At 51.7% G+C, this 16,364-nt stretch overlaps 2 protein-coding genes across 2 annotated transcripts; one reads left to right on the forward strand and one right to left on the reverse strand.

The window, feature by feature from the left end:
• Nucleotides 1–594: 594 nt before the first annotated feature.
• Nucleotides 595–5,085, forward strand: mmp25b (matrix metallopeptidase 25b). Its single transcript, XM_052069408.1, has 11 exons — nt 595–728; nt 803–885; nt 1,531–1,663; nt 1,939–2,083; nt 2,320–2,618; nt 2,811–2,993; nt 3,345–3,429; nt 3,631–3,713; nt 3,791–3,943; nt 4,080–4,373; nt 4,820–5,085. Exons 2-11 carry the CDS (start codon nt 811–813, stop codon nt 5,080–5,082), a joined length of 1,713 nt encoding a protein of 570 aa, XP_051925368.1. The 5' UTR covers nt 595–728; nt 803–810; the 3' UTR covers nt 5,083–5,085.
• ca15b (carbonic anhydrase XVb) lies at nt 3,787–16,145 on the reverse strand. The gene is made up of 27 exons (XM_052072363.1): nt 16,078–16,145; nt 15,871–15,919; nt 15,545–15,583; nt 15,294–15,470; nt 15,071–15,222; nt 14,889–14,978; nt 14,744–14,810; nt 14,102–14,265; nt 12,687–12,792; nt 12,388–12,417; nt 12,114–12,290; nt 11,839–11,993; nt 11,657–11,746; nt 11,403–11,450; nt 11,210–11,300; nt 10,864–11,027; nt 10,066–10,217; nt 9,154–9,205; nt 8,561–8,633; nt 8,237–8,263; nt 7,980–8,150; nt 6,967–7,115; nt 6,800–6,895; nt 6,643–6,718; nt 6,404–6,567; nt 4,720–6,320; nt 3,787–4,636 (listed from the first exon to the last, which is right to left on the reverse strand). Exons 2-26 carry the CDS (start codon nt 15,917–15,919, stop codon nt 6,117–6,119), a joined length of 2,763 nt encoding a protein of 920 aa, XP_051928323.1. The 5' UTR covers nt 16,078–16,145; the 3' UTR covers nt 3,787–4,636; nt 4,720–6,116.
• Nucleotides 16,146–16,364: the final 219 nt, after the last annotated feature.

Below are 16,364 nucleotides of genomic sequence, written 5' to 3' on the forward strand. Positions count from 1 at the left end.
AAAAAAAGAAAACAATATTTTCCAAAATGAACACAACAATTAAATTGTAGTTTTTAAAAACACAAGTTCCGATGTTACAACGGAAAATACTTGAAGTGGAGCATCATGAGAAAATAATTGTAGTAATTGTGAAAAAAAAATGCTTTCGGAAATTCGCTATAATTTTAGTGATGTCAGTCGACACAACTGAGCGAGCTCTTCTTTGCTCATCCTTCATGGGATCCCGTCCACAACCGCATGCACCTTGAGACCACCAACAGGCCACCGGTGGAACTGCAGGCGGCCAACAGAAGAACTGTCACCCAGCAGAGGTGTTGCAAGGGTTTGCATTTCAAAAAGTGTATTTCGAACAAAATCACAATCATCTCTACGATTATTATTCTGGTCGGGTTGTATTCCTTTTATGCTGAGCGCTGTCAGAGAAATGCCTTATAATTAACAACGTTTTTTATCATTCTGGTTGTAGTTTGGAGAAGTTTTGTACTTTCATACTGAGAGCTGTTTCTAATAAGTCTGAATGATCAAAACTTGGGTGGAGTGTGTTGTGGTCGTGAGCTGGGTTGCCCCAGCCCAGATGAATTTGAGTCAGACAGGGGTGGGGGGAAGAGAGTGAGAGAGAGAGAGAGAGAGAGAGAGAGAGAGAGAGAGAGAGAGAGAGAGATGCCTTATTGATTAGCCCATCCTAGTCTCAGGAGAGCCGAGTGAAGCTTCAGAGGAGACCCCACACGGTGAGCGTGTCCGTTTGCTTTTTTGTTGTCTTTTGTGGGATGTTTAGTGATTCCTTTATTTATTTGCATTGCAGCCAGTGTGATGGAAGCGATTTGGATGGTTTTGACTTTGGCTGCGTGCACATCAGCAATGCCCGAGCAGTACAGCAGAGCAGTGGTGAGTGTTGATCAAATTTGTGAATGGGACCGAGATGGACCATCCATTCCGTTGATACCACCATAGCGCCGGCTTCCTTTTTATTGACAGAATTCACGGGCAAAAGTCTGTCTGATACTTTGGTGCAATCCAGTCACCAAAGTATGCTCAAGGTAAACCGTTTTGCCCACCACAAAGCCAGCTTGTAAACCGCTGCATCAAATGAAACAAATTTCACGTCCCTGAACATTGTGGCATTGTCGAAAACAACAACAAGGCGTTTGCGGTTGACGGCTTCCTCTCAACGATACGCTGGTGGCGGAAGCGCGCGGGGAAGGGCTCCTTTCGAAATCACTTCTAAAGAGATGCACATCTTTCCTGTTTTGACAGAGATTGATGAACACATCGCACCGATCAGTTTATTTCGCTTATGGTGACATCAATTCAGCAACCCGCTCAACGGGCACACGATATTAATCCGTGGCGAGAACATGGTTCAATCACATGTAGGAAAGGAAGTTGAAATCACGCGCCAACGACGGAATCACATCTTGTTGTTTTTTTTTCCCATGTAACTATGTTCTGCTGCGCTAATCATGTTTGGAGGAAACCACGTATCGCCGCAAGTTCCTCTTTTCCGCCTCTTCTCGGTTTTGCCCGCTTCAGGACTGGTTGAGCAGGTACGGCTACCTCCCTCCGCCCGACCCCCGGACGAGCAAGCTGCAGACCAAGGAGGGCATCGAGAAGGCCATACGGGTCATGCAGAGATTCGGCGGCGTGCGAGAAAGCGGCGTGCTCGGTAAAATGCTGCTCACGTCGGGCCTGTGACTTCCTGTTCGCTTCTGTACCTCGGCGCAACGCTGCTTCATGCGGGATGGGGACGCAAAACAATCCCACTTCCCTCTAAATGCGAATATTGACATCACCGGTTCATGATTTTCAAAACATGTGACCTACCGGGTGGTCATGGGACTTTTCCACACCGCCGTAACGCGCGTGAGCACACGCTAGCTGTTAAGTCGCCATATAACCACGCCAGTACCCGCAACTGTGTTCCTTGCTACCAACCTGTAGACGGTGAAACGCTGAAGCTCATGTCCACGCCACGATGCTCCCTTCCCGATATCGTCGGGAGTGAGGACATGTTGAAGAAGAGGAGGAGGAGAAGAAGATACGCACTGTCAGGACTTAAGTGGCACAAGAGCGATCTGACGTGGAGGTGTGTTACAGTTAACGCAGGAGGATTGCAAAATCAATGCTCACCGGTCAGCGAGTCTCATTGGCCTGCGGGCTTCCTCCCCCAAGGCAAGGCGCTGTCGGCCCTTCGTTTCAAACAGAGAGATGAAATTGAAATTTTACATGGGCACGAAACCACAATGCCCCCTGCTGGACCTGGCGGGGCACGGTCCAACTTGCCCCGAAACCTCAACTCACCAGTCACTTTCCCCTTTGCAGCATCCACAGCTATCCGTCGGCGTCGCTCTCCCCCGGCCTGCCGTCCGCCACGGTGGACGGCATCCTGACGCACGCCTTCAAAGCCTGGAGTGACGCGGCCCCTTTGACTTTCCGCCAGCAGCCGGGCGGCGGCGGCGGCGGCGGCGGCGACATCAGGGTGTCCTTCAACAGCTTGCTGCACGATGACGGCTACCCCTTTGACGGGCCGGGGGGCACCTTAGCCCACGCCTTCTTTCCCGGCAGGGATGACGTGTCCGGAGACACGCATTTTGATGACCATGAGAGGTGGAGCTACGGAGGTACGGTCACGCTTCGCTGTATGACAGCCCGGAGTTCAAAACAAATACGGTGAAGCAGCCTTGCGCTGCTGTGCTGCGCACAATTTTTCTTCCCATTGCGTGAACTCGTGAAGCATCTCATGGCGCTTTGTTGAAGCCGCAGCTGTTGCGAAAGCGCTACGTTGACAAAGTCCCGTATGATTGCAAGCGCAGGGGAGAGCAGCGGCACCACCGACTTGTTCACGGTGGCAGTGCACGAGTTTGGCCACGCACTGGGCCTGTCGCATTCCTCCTCGGAGCCGTCCATTATGAGGCCGTATTACCAGGGTCCCGTGGGAGACATTCGCCACTACCAGCTGGCGCTGGATGACAGACTGGCCATTCAGCAGCTTTATGGTGAGTCACCAAGGCCGACTGTTCTTAAAAAAGAAAAAAAAGATGAAAAGAGAAATCTCTCTCTCTCTCTCTCGACGATGTCATGATTTGAGGATGCTGATCTGCAGTGAGTTCCGCTGAGTCATCCAATGATGAAGAGGCCCGGTCTAGACGCGCGCGAGCTGCCGCGGGCGTCGCAGGTGTCAGGCAGCCCGCGGCGGTCCGCGGTTCACGGCCGTTCTTTGTACTTTGGGCATTGGTCTTGGTTTCCCATGATGATTCACTGGGCCCCTTTGGAAAAGTCGTCCTGAAGCAGCTCCAATTATTTGCTCACGCATCCTGTGTGACAACAACGCCTTGTTCTTTTTACAGGCAGCAAGGGGGGGCAACAACCAGGAGGTGTTGACCCCAACCTCCCTCGTTTGCCCAGCCCTCCTCCGACCAAACCGACAAAGCCGTGAGTTCGCCTCCACCGACGTACAAACTACTGCTTTGCATTTGGGAAAGATAAAGAGATGGATGGATGGATGAAGTCGCACTCAATTCTTTGAGTGATGGAGAAAAAGGCTCAAGTGGCGCCCTCTTGCGGATGTCTTTCAAACTGCTCCCAATGCAACGCGGCAAGCTGAGCAGCTGCTTTTGGCCTCTCCTCTCCCAGGTCCGACCCTTCCGTTTACGACCGTTGTCACGGGGGATTCGACGCTGTGGCAAACATCAGAGGGGAAGTCTTCTTCTTTAAAGGTAAAGGGAAAAAAAACTCTCCAATGTGACGCCCACGTCCGACTTCTAACGCTGCATCTGCGGTCTTCTGAGAAAAGGTGCTCATTTCTGGAGGACCACGCGAGATGGCTCCCTGGTGTCGCTTAATCCGGCTCAGATCCAAAACTTTTGGATGGGGTTTCCCGCGGGGACGAATAAGATCGACGCCGTGTATGAGCGCAAGAACGACAACAGCATCATCTTCTTTGTCGGTGAGAAAGCCGGCCGGAATCGAAGATGAGGGCCGGGGCCAAAAATTCCACTTGTACTTCTTCCCGCCTTTGTGAGTGGGCGGCAGGCGCCGACGGCTCGAGGCACATCCTTGACTGGTCGTCTACCCTCCGACAGGATCTCAGTACTGGGTCTTCAAGGACACGGTGGCCATGAGCGGCTATCCTCGCCCGCTCTCTGAATGGGGCATGAAGAGGAAGAGCGGCGCGCTCGTGGACCGAGTGGACGCCGCCTTCATCTGGGCCCATAACGGCAAGACCTACCTGTTCAGCCAGGGCGAGTTCTGGAGGTTCGACGAGAGTCGAAAAGGCCAGCCCGGGACCCCGCGGCCGGAGCCGGGCTACCCGCGTGACAACGGCCTTTGGACCGGAGTTCCCTCCCGCATGGATGACATCATCAGCTGGGGCGAAGGTACCGTTCAACTCGCCATGCGGCACCATCGGATTAATCTCGCGTCTGTGGAACGCGAGTCAAGCGGCAAAATCCACACATTTTGACATCATAGCGCCCCCTGCTGTCGACTGAAAACGACAACGCGGTGGCGGCTCAAATCTTTGCCGGGTTCCGTCACGTGACGATGAGCCCCGAGGCACCGTGATGTCATTTTCAGTCGGCCGGCAGGGGACGCTCTCAGCTCAAAATGGTCCCGGATGACTCCAAGCCGCTGGATTTTGCTGCGGGCAAAATTCATCACGTTTAGACAAGTGATGCCGCACAGAAGAAAGTGTCAATGTCAGACTTTGTGTGGTGAACTTACGCGTCGTTATGGGGCCTCGTTTCCTGGAAGCCCTTTCACCTCCACGCATGCAGTTTTGCAAGGGCAATCACAGACGGGTCTTCTTCTTCTTCCTCTTTAGGCGACGCCCATTTCTTTAAGGACAACCACTATTGGGTGCTCAAGAGCGGAGGCATGAACCAAGACGCGGTGGAGCCCAAATCCATCGGCGTGGACTGGCTCCGTTGTCCCGTTCCGCCGTCCACCTCGGCTCCGGCCGCTCCCGACGACCCACGCCGATGCCGCTGCGACCTCACAGACGCGTCTTCATCTCTCGCCAGCAACTACCTCCTGGTGTCTCTTTTACTGGCCGTTAGGGAATTAGTGGCTAAAATAGCAAGTTGAGTTGTGTGTGTGTGCTCCATATTTCTGTTGGACTGTTGTTCGACTATTTTAGACATTGACTTTATATTTGTCCTAATGATCTACCATAAAAGTATTAACACCTGTACAGTTTGCATAAACAGCTTGAAAACAAACAAAAAACCCCTTCAACATTGCCTTCAACATCAAAACTGAGCCATGTTTTCATGTTCAGCGATTGTTTTTGGAGGTCATCTCGGCATGCAAATGTTGTCTTTAAAGGGTATGGAACAGGTTTTAAATTGCGCCTTATGGAGTAAGATCTTCGGTTACAACCAACCAAAGAATTTATCGCGTGACATCAGTGCGTGAGATTGGACACTTTCTTAATTGCAGGGTGGGGAGGAGCACCGCCCGATTAATCTGGTAAACCCGAACGAGCACATTAACGACTTTACGAAACAGGAATTAGATAACCGAAACAATGTGGGCCGGCTCCTCCCACCCTTAAATGACGTTGCGGGATGGGAGGAGCTCGCTGCAGTTCAAGCCTTCATTTCACAAACCAATCCACAACAAATAAAACACATTTTTCTATGCGATCAACCCAAAAAGACACCAGTCGTCCTTTTTTTTTCCCTCACAAAATATGAGCACGGCATTTTTTAATGGACGGTTGACATACGATCAACCTGACAGAAAAACTTCCGAGCGAACAGCTTAGCTCCTTCATCAAGTTTGTATGAACCTTCATGATTTCCAGTCTTCCTGCATCAGGAAACGCATTCACATTGACCTAAGATCATAAATAGTAGCTTAGGTCTCGGTGGCAGCTGCCGTTAAAAAGCTTAAATTATACATTGTGTGTGTGTGCGCGTGTACACACACACACCCCGCATCAAAAAATGCAGAATTAACAAGACAGAATGTTGCATTCATTCATTACCGTCGATTCGGTTACTGGCACATATTGGGGTGGGGGCGGAAAAAACAAACCAAAACAGGTTAGGGTTAGGCGCGGATGATTATGCGCCGGCAAAGGCAGGCCACTTTGGCAAACTGGTTTCACAACCGGGTTAGTAACTGCTCCTCAGGAACAGGCTGACGGCCAGCAGGCCCAGGGAGACGCAAGAGCCGGTGGCGCCGCTGGATCCGGTGGCGCCGCTGGATCCGGCGGACGAACGAGTGACGGGCTGTGCGGTCTGGACGCCCCTGAAGACGTTGACCATGATTTCCGAAGTTTGGTTTCCGATATGCAGCATTGTGCTGAACATGTCGATCTAGGGAGCAAGGCAGGCATTGGCAAGTTTGCAGCTTGGAGGAACGGGGGTTTTCTCTCTCTCGCTCATCCCGCAAAGCTCACCAGGTCTTCGCTGACTTTAATGGAGTCCTTGAACACGGTCCAGACCACGGCTTCGTAGCACTTGGGCGTGGTGAGCGAGCCCAGATAGCGATAATATTGGCTGCGATCCACTCCATCCAGCAAATCATCCAGGGAGAGTCCTGGCGTCATATTGACAGTGTCACCTGAAGACAAATGTTGCTCATTGGACAGGGAACGCCCAGAACGTCGTCAAGTTGGGGGTCTGGGCGTCGCCTTACCACCCAAGGTGATGTTCTGCAGGTAGTTGGTGAGCGTCTTCCAGCTGGCAGGCTGGCCCACCGTGTTTGGCAGTACCTGCGGCGTACGCGTTTTGCTTTCGTTTGACATCAAATGGAATCTCGAGGACACCGTGGTCAACGCATGACAATATCTCACCTCGATGAAGAAGCCGAGGGCGGCGACTCCCATGGGGTCATTGACGGCCAGGGTCGTGTTCCCGTCGAAGCTGGACTTGATGTTGACAATGTGCAACTGCGGGCGGGGTCAAAACTTGTCACGCACGCGCGGTTGGAGACGTGCGCGGCAAAAAATGTCCGGCTCACCTCCATGGGGTGGCGGACTCCATTCACGGTGTGCTCGGAGCCGGGGACGTTGCTGCGGTTGCCCCAGTGCAAGTGGAACTGCAGGCTGTCGTAGGTCTCGGTGAGACCTCCCCCGGAAACCTTCACCCCGGAATTGAAGTTCACTTTCACTGAAAGGCAGCGGGGGAGGAAACGGGTCAAAGGCTGGCAAGTCCATCGTCTGGGAGCCGCTCGGCTCAATCCACCAGTTCATGCCACGACTATTAACCCCCCCCCCAAATAACGCAATGTAACAGTAATGGCATATTTCAAGAATGAATAAAAAGAATGAAACCGTTTTTGTCATGCTCCATCAATTGTACGGCCATCGGGCTGCTCCCTCCACCTTGGCCAACTGGGGGCATCATACAATTGTGCTCATGGAGACGTCGCTACTACTCTCAGCTTATCAGTACGGCACTAATGTAGGTTTCTCAAGACAGAGCCTAACGACCATCTGTCCGAGTCCCGATACTGTACACTGTCGATCTACATGTGTTGCTGCAGCGCTTACGATCAATCCCCGCTTTAAAGCGCGCCACAACATTGAAGCGTTCGCATGAAGCTCGTGGAATGAAAGGCTCAGATATGCATTTATTTATTTTGGTTTAATGCACAAGGAGTAAATGTTTTCGTTTGGTTTGACCTGTCTTTAAAAAAAAAAAAAAAACCATTAAGAATTAAGTACATTTTCTCGGGGACCGGCGTATTTGCGCAGATTGCAACAGGCGTGTTTCACTGACGTTGGCTGTAACCAGTTTTGCTCTAGGCAGTCAATTAGAGGGCTATCAAATGCCAATGCCAGTTTGAAATCTGACACAAAGTGGCCCGGTGCTAATGCAGTTTAAGTTGCATCGATCAACACGGACAGCACAAAGGCTGGAATCTGATTCCCCCGCAATCCCCTCCAAAAAAAAAAAAAAAAAAATCAAACACACATCCCGCTGAGAGAGAAAAAAAGACGAAAGAAAGAAAATCGACCTTCAGGTCCTCACCGGTTTTGCCAGTGTTGACGATATTGTCCAGCATGTTGGTATTGCTGAAGTTTGTGAAGGTGAAATCATTCAGGCTTTCATTGACCGTGACCTCCGAGGTCACAATATTAATGGGCGATTGTCTGCTCCCGTCGCAAAATTCCGCGGAAATAGTTGGCCATTGGGGGTAATCTGTGAGGAGAAACGAGAGGTTGAGGCTTCTCGCCGAAGAGCAATGACAAAGCAAAGATCAGCGGAGATCACGCTGGCTTACTTACGGCACGATGGGAGGTGGTAACACCAATCTGGTCCAAGGGTGAAAAGGAAATGGACAGACTTAAGTTAGCGACTCGGTCATGGAACGTAGGCGTTGCCGGCGGTTCCTGCTCCCTGGTGCTAAAAGTTGCATTTGTGTGATGGTGACCATAGAACATGACGTCGTATTTGTTTGTTGCCATTTGCACAGCAGCAAAAGAGACGACGCTCGAATTGAACTGACCAACTTCAAATTGGAATGAACTTTGTTGCCTTGAACGCAAGCATTCCATCGTGGAGACGTGTTCGGACCCAAGAGGACTGCAAAAAGGTCAAGAAATTCTTACCGATTGTCTCGTCGGCACAGTAGACATCCGCCACAAAGCTGCAAGCAGCAAAGACGACGACGAGCCACCTCATCTTCAAAGCAATCGTAAAATTAAATGAATAAACAATCAAATGAGGCGAACAAACGGCGACATGGCGTAACAGGGACTGTAATTGCGTCTCACCTTGAAGGAACCCGTGTGAGCGCAGCAGAAGACTTGTGCTATTTATCATTCCTTACTCGCATTTTATATACGTGGCGTGCTGGGGAAGGAAAAAAAAAAAAGAGCCAGTGTCTATTATCATCTCTCCACCGCCAAGCCCGTCCCACAAGTTTGTCTTCGATACCTGCGCATTCTTTTCTGTCTTGGCATCACATGCAGATTCCAGAACAAGAGATACACATCTGCGGTCTGCTTTAAATGTCGCTCTTCAAATGTGATAGATTAGGAAGCCAGCCTGTCGTTTGTTAGGTAACCCAAAAAGTATGATCGTAATCCCAATAATGCAATTCGGATTATGTTGTTCCCGTCATTTACATAAAAGAGGTTATTGAGTTCACTTGGAACAACAACAACAACGGACCTCTCTGATGGTGTAGTGGTCCACTCACCTGACTGCCCACCGAGTGATGGTGCGGACACGGGCGGGAATGGTTCTTGCCTCTACACGTAGCCCGCGACTGACTGGCGACCAGTTCAGGGTGTAGTCCGCCTGAAGTCGGCCAAGAGAGGCTCCGGGAACAGCCCCCCCCCCACATTTCTCACACAATACAAGAACTCTCCTAAGTGGTTTTCTTCTGCACACGAGCTCGGACCTTTTGTCCCGCGTGTGTTGCAAAAGAAGGCCTGCAGTCAGGTTTTGGGAGTCCCACATTGTCATTAAGATTCAAAGCGCCGAGTCAAAGCAATCAGCGGTGAGCGAGTTGGCTCAGGCGCACGACATGACAAGTCGTTCTCATCTCGGCTGTATTGATGGAGCACTTGAAAACAAACGTGGTAGAAAATCAACGACTGTCTAGCTTAGCGAGATGCCAACCGTGACGTCAAAAGTGCCCGTCCTCGCAATTGGCAACAATGGAGGACAATTGAAGCACAAGGGAACCTTTATTTTATCCATTTTGTTCATTGTTCATACAACGGTCCTTTGCTTTGATTGGTCCGGCTCATCCACCAATCGCACACGCTTATTAGAGAGAGAGATATTTTGCCATCGGTGGCGTTTGGTGCAACCCCATAACAGCTACCCGGGCACCCCGTTTCAAAATGATCGCTGAATAAATCCTTTGCAACTCAATAAAGAAAGTTAGATTGCATTTGAATTTGAGTTTTACTCCAACTCCAGCTGCTGCTTTGGCGATCATGCTCATTTTTTAGCTTAGCGACAAATAAAACGCATGTGGAGAGATTCTCCCTGGACGAAAAAGGATGCGCTTTACGGAGGAGGAGGAGCAGCCCAATCAGAAGCGAGCTAGAAAGGGGGGGGGGGATAATTGATCAGGAAGTACACGGGAATTTGCAATCACAGGAGAAAGCCAGAGAGTTGGACCAGCGTCAGAAAGAAGACTGCGGGTGCGAGGGCGCCGCCCGTCGCCGTGGTGTAAATTTCCCTGCCGTGAAGACTCTGCGGGGGCCGGAAGACGTCGCCGAAGCCGCTGCGGTTCGGGAACATGGTCAGCTGGAGGCGGGCGTGACAGACAGCGAGAGACGGGGGCGGGGGTCAAGGCAAAAGCGGTCTCCGACTTCATCGAGTCCAACACGAGCTTCCGCCGGCCGTTGCGGGAAGAACACGGCGTTTGCCATTTTGGACCCAACTTGGTCACTTGCGAGGACCGAGTCCAAGGACGGCCTTTCGCAATGGGCCAAATCGGCTCTTTGGACCGCGTCGCGAATGTTGTCGATCCGCTTTCGCGCGTCGATCAGGCACATACTCGGCCGATCGATATCAGGTCGGCGGGCGCTTGCGAGGGAACGTCGGCCGTACTGCACATATTTTGCAATTACTTTGGAGGCGGTGCTTTGGGAGGCTTCACATGGGGCGAAGGCGGACTCGACTTACCCGTCAGACCTGAGAGGCGCTACAAAATACGCTCGCTCGCACTTTGACCAATGGCCCATGGACGCAGCTTTGCCGTCAGCGGGCGGTTTTTGCGTACGAGAATTTCACTTGCTGCCCCGTCCAAAAAACTTTTCGCACCGGCCACGGAGAATTATTTGACATATTTGATCAACACACGCGCTTTTAATGCCATAATTGGGCCAATTGTTTTCCGAGTCACACCTCGCACTCACGCCCACATCCACTCCCTCTGTGACGATCTTACCAGGCTGCGATCCACCTTAACCGAATCTTTAAAGACGCTCCAGATGACGGCTTCGTCGCAGGAGGGGGTGGTTAAGGAGCCGTTGTAGCGGTAGTAAGAGGCCAGGTCCACGTCGCCGAGCAGCCCGGCGAGAGACAGCTCCTCCGTCACCTCCACCCGCGAGCCTGTATTGCCGCAAAAAAAAAAAAAACAGGCGCTTCGGTCTCGTGCGTTCCTTTTCCATTTTGCCGAGAGGGCGGAAAAGCAAAGAATGTCGGGAGTACAAAGACGTCAAGTCGTGCAAAGATGTTTTTACTCGGAGACCCCACACACACGCACCCAAATACAAGGAAATAGTTGTACGCACCGATGCTTTGTATCTCTGCCAGGTAGCTGCTCAGAGCTTTCCAGGAGCCGGTCACTGACTCATCAGGCGAGTCATCAGGCGAGTCATGGGACTGCATTGAAAATGGTCGTTTGTTTTTTAAATCCGAGACATCAACATTATTTGAACAATTCAGTGGCTTGCACTATGGCAGATTTTTTTTTTCTGGACTCACATCTTCATGTTGCTCAGCAGCATCCTGACTTTTGGGAATTGTTGCAGCCTAGAAAGAAAATGCACGTCGCGTACGATGAATAAGTACCCCCCAAAAATTGTGGGGGGGGGGGGGACACACAACCAAAACCTTTGCAATGCGTAGAAGGAAAATAGCACTTGTGCAAAAAAAAAATATGGTGGGAAAATAATTGATGTTGGTGCGCTGGCTTTTGTGTCATTGCCCCACCCCATTCCGATCGTCACACGTGTTACCTCAATAAAGAATCCCAACACCGCCAGGCCAGTTGTGGCGTTTACCGCCTCCTCCAGAGTTAAATCTTTCCTCTTGTTCACTATGTGCACCTTCCAAAAAAATAAAAAAATAAGAGAGAGCGAGGTGTCAGAAAACAACAAATGTCAGGAAATGTTTGGGATGAGATTTCACTTCAAAGCACCTCCATGGGGAATCTTCTGGAATCCAGCGTGTGCTCGGAGCCTTCCGAGTTGGGGGTTGAGGAACCCCAGTGGAAGTGCAACTGGAGAGTGGAGTAGACGTGACCCAGGCCTCCGCCGGACACCTCCATCGCCCCCTCCTTCAGTACCAACTTGACTGAAAAGGGAAACGACACGCATACCGCACCTTCGGTTACGGACGACGAGTGGACACTCATCAAGATTGCTAAAAAGAAAGAAAAAAAAAAAGGGAACACGAGGAGGAGCATTTTGCAACCTGTATGGCCTGTATTTGTCATGTACTGGACGACATGTTTGTCGTCAAACTTGGTGAAGGCGAAGCCGTCGAGGCGCTCGTCCTTCACGGCTTTCTTTGCTTCGATGTTGACCGGCGACTGGCGCTCGCCGTCGCAGTGCGAGTTGGGCAGAAGGTGCCACTTGGCAGGACTGAACTCTGGGGACATGTGGGGTGGGGGGGGTGGGGTGATGAGCTAAATAAGCATCCTGCGCTGGGCACACGCAGATTCGGGCCGACTTTGATGACGTCTTACCGCAGTTGTCGTCGTAGCACCAAACATGACCTGAGGAAGCAGAAAGCAGGGCAACGCATTCAACTCTTTGATGACTGTAAACTTGAAGCCTCGTCGCGCTAAAGGTCGGGAAACGCCGAAATATCAGAAACGCTCTCTCCGAAGGGAGTGCGACCAAGTTCAAGGCCCTGCGAAGCGAAAGGCAATGTCTTGGGGAGATTTTTTTTGACGCGCCATTCTCAAGCCTTCCGCTCTTGGAAAACATTGGTTGGGAAGCGCCGCGTTGAAACGTCACTCGAACTTCCGGGGTTCCAACTCACTGGGCGGTAGAGGAAGAGCGGCGGAAGAAAACACTTGGCGTCCGTGGAGGTCTTGCAGCGGGCGGTAGACATTGGTGAGGCCCGTCTTGAGCGCAAACTGTTGGAGCTGAAAGCACATCGGGAGGAGCAAAAGCAAAGGGAATTGGTGGCGGCGTTGCACAACAGCCGTCGGCATCCATCGAGCCGCGTGTCACTCACACGAGAGGTGCTTGGGCGTGCGCGATAGTTTAGCCACGGACTCGAGCGCTTGGTTTACAATCGAGACCGCAACAGAGGCTTCATTGAGGCTTCATCCGCCGCGCTGCCCCCGAAAGTATCAAGTGAGCAACAAAGCAATCAAGTCCCCCGGTATGCAAACCTTCCGTTTGTCTCGGACTTGGGTTGTTGACAGAATACAGCGGGGCAAGAAGGCGGCACACCGGTTGAGGTCACACTGCCCCCCCCCCCCGACCCCCATACACGTGTGACGACGGCTGTCACTATCAGAGGACGACACGGATGGCGTGAGGATCTTATCTTTTTGTTTTTACCCGCATCTTCACATGGAGTCGATCCACCGAGATGATTCTGCAGCATTGTCAAAGGGTGACGTGAACTCGGCACCTGTTCGGATCGAAACGCATGCGTGCAAAATATTTGGAGAATTCTGCCGAGGCGGCATGGCGACGCCCGTCGATAGCGCAACGTCCGCACAGTCAGGGCTTCCGAGGCTAGTCTTCCTACGTGCCCCTTCGCAGCTTACGCTACCTTCGCCATCATTTTTGTTGTTCGCAAAAGACAATTGGGAGATTGGACTCGAGTTTTTTAAATTCCTCAAACAGGTAAAACAGTTGAGAAAAAAACAACTCCCACAAAGGTCAAACGTTGCAGTTGTTGACACAAGTTGTCATTGAGCTTGCAACGCCGCCTCTGGCTTATCACCAACTTCTGTCAACGCACCAAAATGAGAGCGGTTGTACCTGCTGGGAATGACGCACGGCAATTCGCATTCGCGCGCAAATGAAAGTGCGCGGCACTGCACAAACTGCAATGGAGCCGAGACGAAATGACATCTGGCAGGTCGGTTATATTCGCTTTAATCACCCCGAGACAATTGGCACATCGTGAAATTAGTGTAACGTTTGTTTTGAACAAGCTACGCGGACCACCTTCTGGATTTTCCATTGAGCGTTTATTCCCAAATAGTCAAATTTCAAAGCGATCCGGCTTCGCGTCGGACTAACGGCCCCGTTCGAGAAGGCGTCGCAGCCGCGGCGAATGTGCCGGGTCGTTTCTTGCCAGCGCTGCAATTTTGATGCGAGCTCTCCAGCCACTTTCAAAATTGCACGCAACTGCGAACGTTCATGTTGGTGAGCGGCGCGAGTTCCGATACTTGAAATGAGGCCGCGTCTCACTCGTCAGTCTTCCCGACTCACCAGATTTTTATTGACGCCGATAGGCTCCTGAAATAGCGTCCAGGCTACCGCTTGATGGCAGGAGGGCGTGGTCAGCGAGCCCATGTAGCGGTAGTATTTGGTCAGATTCACATCCCCGACGAGGTCGTCGATGGAGATGGCGTGCGTCACGTTGACTTCGGTGCCTGTGGGGAAAGGCAAAATACCCCAAACGACAGCAATGTCAGACGACAACGCTCCTCCATCAAATTCTCCTTTTGTTTTGCTCCGGAAATATCGCTTCAAAAGAGCTTTTGGGTGCGATTCGGCAGGCGCAACCTTCTCAGAAAACTGAAGCGCCCAAGGGAGTTACTTTTCAGCACTTGACCTTTCTTGGCAATGCATACGAAGAACGGTTCACATCGGGACAGCTCGTCTGCATTTCAAGAATGTTGTGCGTCTTCCAAATTCTTCCAGGAAATATCACCTTCACAGGTTGGCTTTTGAAAACGCTTTCAGATGAATTTGCCGCGACGGCAAAAGGGCCGAACTTCAATCCCAGCGACGGCTTCTCGAAAAATGCGCAGCGCCTCACGATGGCCACGCAAGGGTCAGATGATTGACATCTTTGCAAACATAATAACCCGAACAAGTTTGTTTTTTTTTTCAAGCCACTTGCCGTACCTGCGTTTTTCAGAAGGTAAGAGGTCAAGGCACTCCAAGGATTTGACATGTTTCCATCTTCGGTCGCCTAGGAGGGACAGTCATCATCGGCAAGTTGAGTGAGTTACGGAGGCTTTCGGGAAAATTGCCGCTTAGCCGCACAAACCTTGATGAAGAAGCCGAGAACGGCGATGCCGGCTGAATCTTGCAGGGCTTGCGCCACCGACAGACCTTTCTTCAGACTCACAATGTGCATCTGGGAGGGGGAAAAAGGGTCATTTTCGCTTCAAAGTCTCGCTATCGGCAAAAGCGCTTTCAAGCGCTTTCACGCACGCACGCAGAGGGCACCTCCATTGAGTGTCTGTGGCCGTCGACGGCGTGCTCCGAGCCGGGATGGTGCTCGGTGTCGCCCCAGTGGAAATGGAGTTGGATGGTGGAATAGGTGCCGTTGAGTCCACCCCCGCTCAGCTCCACCTCATTGTCCTTCAGTAAGAATTTGGCTGAGCAAAAGAAGCGGAAGGAACCGCTGAGCGATTGAAAGGGGGCGACGTCAGCGGAGCGCCGATTGTACCCGTATGTCCGGTATTGACGGCCGACTCGAAGGCATTCCGAGACGAGAAGTTCACGAAAGAGAAGCTGCCGAGCGCCGCGTCCCTCTCGACGTGGGCGCTCAGGATGTTGACGGGGGACTGCCTTTGACCCCCGCAGAAAGAGCCGTCCAGATCTTGCCAGTGCTCGGGCGTGTGCTCTGTTCAGAGGGGGCGGCCGGGATGCCGTTCAAAGCCGTTGCCCCTTTTCGACACTCGGTCACAACTTACTCACCGCAGCCCGTGTAGCACCAGCTATCTGCGCTTGTAGCGGCTGATGGGGGGGTGGAAAAATACAATGACCCTTTGGCGACAGTCCTGACAGAAAAAAAACTCAACACCATGCACACCGGCTCAATAGAAAGCACACGTACGATGAGGCTCATCTCATTTCTAAATAAGGGCCACTTCAGAAGAAGCCAATGCAAATTGCTGTCGGTGGACGAGAAAAGCCAAAATCCGATCACACGCGTGTGCAGTCAGATCCCCTCCCCCGACCCTTTTTCTTCAACAGTTGCAATTGTTGACCCTAACCCCAAAAGGATGATGAAATTCACTCACCGTGATAGATGAGCACATTCAGGCACAGCGCAATCAGGGAGCGACGCATCTTCGCGGAGAAAGAAACAAGTTTAGTGCGCGTCCCCTGCGGCCTTGGTGGTCACGCGCCCCCCCAAAGCGGGTGAAATCACAAAGCCTCATGGCGACTCGATGAACATCCCATCGTTCGATTTCACAAGATCCAGTCGGCAAATGCTGGCATCTTACCTTGGCAATCGGGCCTCGAGAAACAAGGAGATATCGTCTACGCTGATCTATATAATGGAAAATGTGTGGCGGGAGTAGGAGGGATGTTGATGGGAGGGGTCCCCTCACTGTGTACAATGACAACATTTAACTTGGATGGGGGAGACGCGAAACCTGACCAGGGCTATTTAGTTGCTTTCTTTCTTTCGGGCAGAGCTTTGCTGTCACAATAAAGTTGGGGGGGGGGGGGTTGTTTTGTTTTGAAGTGAGACAATGACCCAAGCTGGAATTGGACTCTGTCGTCGAAC

The sequence above is a fragment of the Hippocampus zosterae genome, chromosome 7 (genome assembly GCF_025434085.1).
Source record: "Hippocampus zosterae strain Florida chromosome 7, ASM2543408v3, whole genome shotgun sequence".
Classification (NCBI taxonomy): Eukaryota; Metazoa; Chordata; class Actinopteri; order Syngnathiformes; family Syngnathidae; genus Hippocampus; species Hippocampus zosterae.

Bases quoted from the DNA above. Each gene is read 5' to 3' on its own strand.
- mmp25b (XM_052069408.1), top strand. From the start codon at position 811: ATGGAAGCGATTTGGATGGTTTTGACTTTGGCTGCGTGCACATCAGCA. The intron at 2,084-2,319 runs GTGTGTTACAGT...TCCCCTTTGCAG, and splicing joins AAGAGCGATCTGACGTGGAG to CATCCACAGCTATCCGTCGG. The intron at 2,994-3,344 runs GTGAGTCACCAA...TTCTTTTTACAG, and splicing joins GGCCATTCAGCAGCTTTATG to GCAGCAAGGGGGGGCAACAA.
- ca15b (XM_052072363.1), bottom strand. From the start codon at position 15,919: ATGCGTCGCTCCCTGATTGCGCTGTGCCTGAATGTGCTCATCTATCAC. The intron at 7,116-7,979 runs GTGAGGACCTGA...GCTGCCTTTCAG, and splicing joins CGTCAACACTGGCAAAACCG to TGAAAGTGAACTTCAATTCC. The intron at 6,321-6,403 runs GTGAGCTTTGCG...CTTGCTCCCTAG, and splicing joins TTAAAGTCAGCGAAGACCTG to ATCGACATGTTCAGCACAAT.